This window comes from Chrysochloris asiatica, unplaced genomic scaffold (assembly GCF_000296735.1).
Source record: "Chrysochloris asiatica unplaced genomic scaffold, ChrAsi1.0 scaffold00272, whole genome shotgun sequence".
In the NCBI taxonomy this organism is placed as follows: Eukaryota; Metazoa; Chordata; class Mammalia; order Afrosoricida; family Chrysochloridae; genus Chrysochloris; species Chrysochloris asiatica.
Genome location: NW_006408790.1, coordinates 3252099 through 3260571, shown reverse-complemented (window position 1 = coordinate 3260571; position 8473 = coordinate 3252099). Strand labels below are relative to the sequence as shown.

At 49.1% G+C, this 8473-nt stretch overlaps 1 protein-coding gene across 1 annotated transcript in view; it reads right to left on the bottom strand.

The window, feature by feature from the left end:
* The window catches only part of CCNA1 (cyclin A1), a 12866-nt gene extending 9240 nt beyond the window's left edge, over nt 1–3626 (bottom strand). The window contains exon 1 of the mRNA XM_006874378.1: nt 3462–3626. Within this exon, the coding sequence (XP_006874440.1) occupies nt 3462–3626 (165 nt within the window). The remainder of the gene's footprint in view (nt 1–3461) is intronic.
* Nucleotides 3627–8473: the final 4847 nt, after the last annotated feature.

Sequence of the window (8473 nt, the reverse complement as noted above, 5' to 3'; positions counted from 1 at the left end):
CCTCACTTTCTTGAAAGATTTCAATATTTATTCTATCAGTCCCTGGTGCCATATTCTTTGCCAATTCCTTCAATGCACTTTGGACTTCCTCCTTCAGTATCATTGGCTCTTGATCATATGCGACCTCTTTAAATGGTTGAACATCAACCATTTCCTTTAGGTGCAGTGACTCTGCATATTCCTTCCATCTTCTTTTGATGCTTTCTGCATCATTCAATAATTTGCCCAGAGAATCCTTCAATAATGAAAGTTGAGACTTGAATTTTTTCTTCAGTTCCCCTAGCTTGAGAAATACTGAGCGTGTTGTTCCTTTTTGGTTTTCTGACTCCAGATCTTTGCACATTTTGTTGTAATATTTGGCTTTATCTTCTCGAGCTGATCTTTGAATTTTTCTGTTCGGCTCTTGTACCTCCTCATTTCTTCCATTTGCTTTAGCATCTCTATCCTGGAGAGCAAGTTTCAGTGTCTCTCCTGACATCCATTTTAACCTTTTCCTTCTTTCTTGTCTTCTTAATGACTTTTTGCTTTCTTCATGTATGATGTTCTTGATATCATCCCACAACTCTTCTGGTCTTCAGTCTTTAGTGTTTAATGTATCAAATCTGTTATTCAGATGATCTCTAAATTCGGGTGGGATACACTAAAGGGCATATTTTGGCTCTCGTGGACTTGTTTTCATTTTCTTCAGCTTCCGTTTGAATTTGCATATGAGTAATTGATGATCTGTTCCACAGTCTGCCCCAGCCTTGTTTTCACTGACGATATGGAGCTTTTCCATCGTTTCTTTCCACAGATGTAGTCAATTTGATTTCTATGTATTCCATCTTTGTATATAGTGACACAATAGATGACAGCCTAGGAAACCCTCTGGGGCAGTTCTCTGTCTCACAGGGGTGCTGTGAGTCAGCATCTACTAGTGTTTTGGATCCAGGACCAAATTTATAAGCAGAAGTTGAAGGATTTGGTGCGAAGGCTAGGGGCAGTGATTAAATGTTCCTGGGGGAGGAACAGCTCTGAGAATGAGGATGGACTGGCTACAGAATTTGAAGACTGTTGTAACTTGCACTCAATGATGTCGGTGGAAACTGTTGACTTGGTGTATGTTCTGCTGTCTCTCTTCTCAACTTTTTTTTGAAATTATTTTAAAAAATGACAAAGAATATATGACATACATTTCTAAGAAAGTTGTGGAGGAATGGAGCACAAATAAGGAACAGGGTTTTCTGAAGAGTGGCTGGTGGGTTTGAACCACTGACCTTGTAGTTAGCAGTCCAGTGCTCATCCTATAGTGCCAATAGGACTCCAGATAAGAGGTTACGGTTATGAGTTTAAGGTGAGACTAGTTAGTATGTTCAATTGCTGCCAATTTGTAAGTACTGGGCCTTAGACTTACAAGGTGGTGGTGGTCGTTATGTGCCGTGGAATCAGCTCTGACTCAGTGACCCTGTACAGGGTTTTCGAGGCTGTAAATCTTTACAGGAGCAGAAAGCCTCATCTTTCTCCCACAGAATGGCTGGTAGTTTCGAACTGCCGACCTTGAGGTTAGCAGCCCGATTCGTAACCACTACGCTACCAAGCCTCTTTAAAGAAGTCAGTATTGCTACTTAAATTAAGCTTATGAAAACTACTTTCATTTTCTCCAAAAGCTTTAAACAAACCATTCTGGTTATCCCTCCCCACCCCGCCCCTGCTTGACACACACATACAGCCAGGCACCACCAGAATGCCAGGTGCGGTGCAGTCAGTAGACAGGCTTGTAAACTAGCCTCCGCCATAAGTGGCTTTTGTTTCGACCTTTCTTAAACCTCAAGGTCTCTCATCTTAACATGTGACTGACACATGGCCTTAAACACACCTCCTATGGTGCCAGATGGCTCAGGTCCTAGCATAATTTCCTTGTTACACATAAGGATCCAACAGCTACTGGCTTGGGAAGAGTACCTGGCCCAGCAATTTTACTGACGTTTGGGGTCTCGATGCATGAAACACCTAACATGGGAAGAGTACCTGGCCCAGCGATTTTACTGACGTTTGGGGTCTCGATGCATGAAACACCTAACATGGGAAGAGTACCTGGTCCCGTGGCTTCACTGACATTTGGGCCTTCGAGTGAGCATTAAAGATGAACAACACAGGTTTAAGACATCAATAAGAAAGGGCTTTTTACTTTCTCAAAATCCATTCTTAAGGATCCAAGCTCCACAGATGTGGGTATGGGAATCTGCCTTTATTCTGCGAAGGGTGATAGTTCTAACCAGTACCTCTTTGCCCACTTCCAACGCCCCTTTCTGAAGTGCCCAGCCCAGCCTGAGTCTGTCCTGGTTCTACCACTAGCCCAGTAAACAGAACCAACCCATCTGTGGTTGAGAAGCCTCGCCCACATCAGTCTGACCACCACTCAGACCTGGATGAACCCCAATGTGAAATGGTTAAATGCTTGGCTGCTCTCCCCAAAGTCTGTGATTCAAATTCACCTAGTGACTGCAGGACAGAGGCCTTCTCCCACACTGTGGGTGCCTAGGAAGCCCTAGGGGGCAGGCCCATTGTTTCTCATGGGGGCACTAGGAGTCTATTCCATGGTTCCCAGCAATAACAAGGGGCATTCATTTGCCTTTCAATGCTGGCCCTGCTGGGCTCTATGACAGAGATGGTCTTCCCTGAGGGGTTTTCTGGGCTCTAATCTTTACACAAGCAGAATGCAGGTCTTTCTCCTCGGGAGCTGCTGGCTGGACTTCACCAACCTACCTGTCTGTGAGCAGCCTGGCTCTTAGGCGATGTGTCACCAAGCTCCACCTTTTGTGTCAGTGCCTAGGGTAGATGTATAGAGAGACCCTGGGTTCCGTTCCAATACCTGTCAGATTTCTGTGTAACTCGGCCAGGTGTTTTGAGTCAACTTCAGTCCTGGTGTGGCGCTGTAGGGTCAGCACTGTACCACAAGGTTGATTTGAACCGCAAGTTCAGTGGTGCAAACCCACCAGCCATTCCTTGGAAACCCTATACAGGTTCACTATGAGTCGGAACCAACTAGACGGCACTTAACCACCACCAACATCAGTTAGTCAAATGTTTGTTTTAACATACAGTGTGCCTTTCTAGTCATAACCAACTACAGCGATCATATTGTTTTGAGGTGACAGTGCCCGTTTGTTATTGTGAACTCTTGTATGTACCTCGAATTTTCAACATACCGGCTTTCTGTGAGTTGGTTCCTAACTATGGGCAGGAAGGCCGGAAGTCAAACCCTGGGGCCTCCTATATTGAAACCCAACGCTTCCAGGCTTGCTTGCTCCATATTTAGAAAAGACAAAAAAGATTTGGATCCAGCAAGATGTTCTTGCAAGTCAATTTCTCTCTGGTCCAGACGCCAGTTTACGGCACACAAGGGTCTTTGTGAATCAGGCTCCTCCTGTGTCTGGGGGAGCTGCCTCTAAAGCAGCGTGCCCACCCGGAGCCCTCCTTACCTGGCCGCAGGCCCTCCGGAACTGACCGTTCTCCGTGAGCACCCCCAGCACGGTCCTCTGTGGAGGGTCCTGGCCCAACTGGGCCCTGCTGACCATCTGTCGGTCATCCTGAGTCCCGACTACGGGCGCCAGGACAACGCTGCTCTTGGAGCCGCTGCGCCTCATGGTCTCCTCTGCACAGGCTGCTGCGTGGGGAAGGGTCTCATTAGCCAAGTCCTAGGTCCCCTGGCTTCCTGGAGCAGGAAGGGGACAGGCAGCATCAGACCCGGGTTTCCCAGATCCCATGTGGCATCTGCTCCCTTGGAAACCCTCTGGGGCAGTTTCTACTCTGTCCTAGAGAGTTGCTGAGTGGGAATCCACTAGATGTCTCTCAACAACATTCGAGCTGCGACTGCGCATGGGCTCAGAGCTGCTTCCAACCAGCAGGGTGCCTTCCGGTCTCTGGTTTCTTCCCAGAGGCTGCTTGGCCAAGGGCTGCTTGAAGGAGAGCCACACACCGTCAGCGGGGATGCTGGGCCCAGTAGATTGGAGTGGAACCCCTCAAGCCCAGGGTGTCCCTGCTCCCACGCTCATCGCTCTCGCCCCAGACAAAGACCCCCAGACACAGGACCCCGGGCAGGGGTGTCTCCTCTGCAGTGAAGAGCAGAACGCTGCCCGCGCCTCTCACAGCACACAGAAGGTCCCCAAACCTGCTTGAAGTCCTCAGGCCCGCTCTCCTCAGCTTTAGCCCACTGGCACACCTGGCGAGGGCAGGGAGCCGGCCCTGCGGCGGGCGCCCAGGTGACCAAAGACCCGGCCGCCTCACTGGGCGCTCAGCCCTCGCATCTGTTGGGGCAGCCAATGGGCTTCGCGACTGGCCCCGCGCGGCCGCTTCCATGCCAACCGCAGCGGCGTGCGCCCTGCGGCGTCGCCATGGCAACCCTCACCTGACGCCTCCTCTCACCTGACGCCTCCGGTGATCTCCGCCGGTCTCCAGCGCGCCCCGGCCGGGGAGGGAGACTGCGGCCCCCCGCGACCACCGGCTTCCGAAGGGGCCGCTCCAAGAGCCCGTTTCCCCAACAGCCGCTAACTACCCCCACCCAACGTCTGTGCGCTGCGCGCCCCGAGAACCCCGTGGCGCCGGCCCGAGGGTCAGGATGCGCGCTCCCTTGTACAGCTGCCAGCCCCCCACCTCATCTGGACGTCCGCGGCCATCTGGGGGTTCTGTGCCCCTTGGCGGTGCCCCGCTTCTGACGCCTGGGGCCCGTCGGTGGCGGCAGCGGCGGGCTGGGGGGATTTGGGATGCATTCAGGGCCCGGGCTCCCAGGGGGCTTCCCCAGCGGGCATCGGTGCGGGGTGCCAAGAGAGGCCCAGGAAGGGGAAGGAACGCGGGGCAGAGAGGAGGCTGGGACTTTAGGCTGACCCTGCCAGAGGTGGAGGGGGGGGGGCGCGGTGGCCTGGCCACAAGGGGTCGGGGGGCCCTGAAAACAAAACAACTGCTGAATTTGAGCCCCATTTTATTTAAAAATCCAACCTAACTAAAAACATGGGCTTCAGAATGAAGAGAAACAGAATGGGAGAATGATGGAAGGACCTTCCCCAAACACGTTAACTTTCAGTGAGATGACTCTGCGCTGACAGCTGAGAGAAGTTGATGTGGCCATTTCTGCATGCTTGGTATAAACTCCCCCCAGAGTTCCCACCAACTCAATCACAACATCGGCAATATGTATTTGGGGAGTGCCTTTAATTTTCCGTGAATCTTTAAGGTCTCAAAATTGGCATAATTTAAATACCTAATATAACACCCTAAGGAGCTCTGGTAGCGTAGTGGTTACGAATCAGGCTGCTAACCTCAAGGTCAGCAGTTTGAAACTACTAGCTGTTCCGGGGGAGAAAGATGAGGCTTTCTGCTCCTGTAAAGATTTACAGCCTCGGAAACCCTGTACAGGGTCGCTATGAGTCGGAACCGACTCCACGGCACATAACAACAACAAGGGTGTTATATTGTTGTTGGTGTTATATTGTTGTTGTTGTGTGCTGTGGAGTCGGTTCCGACTCATAGCGACCCTGTACAGGGTTTCCGAGGCTGTAAATCTTTACGGGAGCAGAAAGCCTTATCTTGGTCCTACAGAACAGCTGGTAGTTTCCAACTGCTGACCCTGAGGTTAGCAGCCCAATTTGTAACCTCTATGCTACCAGAGCCTCTTGATAAAACACCGTTAAAAAAAAAAACTTAAAACAATACTTGGACACTACTTTCTACTGATTTTCAACTGGTTTTGATGCTGGTTAATTTCCATAGGAAGCATGACTGCTGAGTTTTTTTCCAGTGGTTTTTAAATCCCAATAGTCCTATTAAGAGTCTTCCCCAACTCCTGGTATGGCAAGGTCAATGGTTCAAACCACTCAGTCACTCCTGGGGAAAAATATAAGTGGAGACCAAGTAACAACAACCTCCGCATCCCCAGTAACAACTGAGAGACCTTGTCTTCTGTTTGACAGCAACGAGCTGACATTTCAGAGACGGTTAGGATGTCTAGTACCATTGCTCCTTGTAGTTCCTAATTTACCTCCTGTTCACTCATTTACATGAACTCTGGCTGCTTTTCAGGATTGGGCTGAAAGTAAATGGAGACATAGAAGGGCCAGTAGTCTCTCAGGGCCGAGGCCCCTTTAGGTCCCTGACCTGCCTGTTTGTGGACATGCCTCTGTTGTTCTCAGGTGGGCAGTTCAAAACACTCTAGTCCATCCCGCCAGGGGCGATGGACAAACGTGAGGACTAAGCACAGCTGACCCATGAGAAGCAGCCAAAAGTCTCGCTGTTGTTGTTAGTGGCCTTGACTCAGGAAAAGACAAAACCAAACCCATTGCTATTAGTCGGTTCTGATTCACGGCGGCCCCATAGGGTTTCTGGGACTGTAAATCCATATGGGGGTAGACACTCTTGTCTTTCTCCCATGGAGCGGCTGGTGGGTTTGAACTGATGACCTTGTGATTCATAGCCCAAAGTTGTTTAACCCACTGCACCACCAGGGTTCTTTATTATATATTATATGGGGGGGGGGGCTCAAAACATGTGTGGAAAAATGCCACTATCTTTTCATTCCATTTTCCTGCTAGCTTTCTGAAGCCCCTTCGTACAGTAGAAGCAAACACTGCCGCAAAGTTGGTACCGACTCACAGTGACCCTATGCAAAACAGAAGGAAACACTGCCTGGATCTGCACCAGCCTCACAATCGATTCTGTGTTTGAGTCCATATTGCAGCCACTACGCCATCTTGTTGAGGGGCTGACCCTCCACTTTACTCAGCATGATGTGCTTCTCCAGGGACTGATCCCTCCCGATAACATGTCTAGAGTGAGACCAAGTCTCGTCATCGCCCCTGCTAAGGAGTCCTGAAGCCCAACAGTTAAGCATTTGGCTGTTAACTGTAAGGTTGACAGTTCAAACCCACCCAGTGGCTCCCCAGGAGAAAGATCTGGCCATCTGCTCCTGCAGACATTAACCCTAAACCAAACCAAGCCACGGAGTCGATGCTGACTCCCAGTGACCCTGTAAGACAGAGGGGTTTCCGAGAGCATACATGTTCACGGGGGGCAGCCAGCCTCCTCTCTCCTGTGGAGTGCTGGTGGGTTTGAACCGCTGACCTTGCAGTTAGAAGTCCAGTGCTTACCCTGCAGCACCACCATGGGACCCTTTCACAAAACCGTAGATCACAGCGTAGAAATCCCATGGGGCCAGAAGTTTCATCAGGCTACAAAAGTCCACCTCTTGGTCAAGTCAGTTTTCATGAACATTTGCAAAAAAAAAGTCAGGTTCTTGGAATGAAAACACCTTGACTACACAATGAACTGAACCAAAGTCTATTGCTGATTCATTTTTACAACCCTTTTCTATTTGGGCATTTGTCATATCCTAGGAGGTAGCCGCACATGTATACAACCAGGAGAGTGGGTCCCCTAACTGGGACACTCGTGGTCCAGGCAGCAGACACAGAGGCACACGGACTGGGGCCAGTGATGTGGACGCTGGGAGCTGTGGCCCCATGCTAAAGTACTCAGCTGCCAACTGCAAGATCCAGAATCAGACCAATCTAGCCTCGAGTCGATTCTGACTCATGGTGATCCCGGACAGGGTTTCTGAGACTGTGAATCTTTTTTCATTTTTGTCTGCACTTCATATTTTATATAAAAGTCCTCTTTATGTACATTATTTCATTTCATCCTCACAACAACCCTGTGAGATAGGTAGGGGACATATTATCAGACTCACTTTACAGATGATAAATGTAACGTTCAAGGAAGGTTATGTGAGGCCGAGACAAAGTAGGAGCCATGACTTTAGGTCGAAGCATCTTTTCTCTAACCCACTGAGCGTCTGAGAGTAACTTAAACTCAGTTATAATTACTACTGTAGTCTCATTTTCTCCTCATTTATATGTTCTTTATTACAGAATACAACAAAAGGCCTGATTCTAAACTACTGTGCCGAGTTTATACCAGCTTCACTCAGATTCAACCCCTACTGAGAGCCTCCACATACACGGAACCCGAGTCCAGAGTTTTAACAAGATTCTCAGGGTCTTAAAATGCAGATTTTGATTCCTTGCATCTGGGGTAGAAAGGTAAACTATCAGTAGGGGGTCAAACCAGAATGAACTGGTTCAAAACTATGGTTTATACTTTCCTACCAATGAAAATGTATGGCCACAGAGCACGTATATGGTGGAAATTACTGTTTCTTGTGGGAGAAAGATGAGGCTTTTTGCTCCCATAAAGATTTACAGCCTCAGAAATCCTGTCTAGGGTTGCTATGAGTTAGAACCAACTCCATGGCACATAAATGCCACCAGCAGCCTAAGGGAACATATGCAACATGACAGGGAAGGCCAAGGAAATTGAATGGAAGTCAGATGAAAGGATCTACAATGGAAGGTATTCATGGATTTTAGTCCCTTTGTTATTGTTGTTGTTAGGTGCCATCGAGTCGGTACCGACTCATAGCGACCCTATGCACAACAGAACGAAA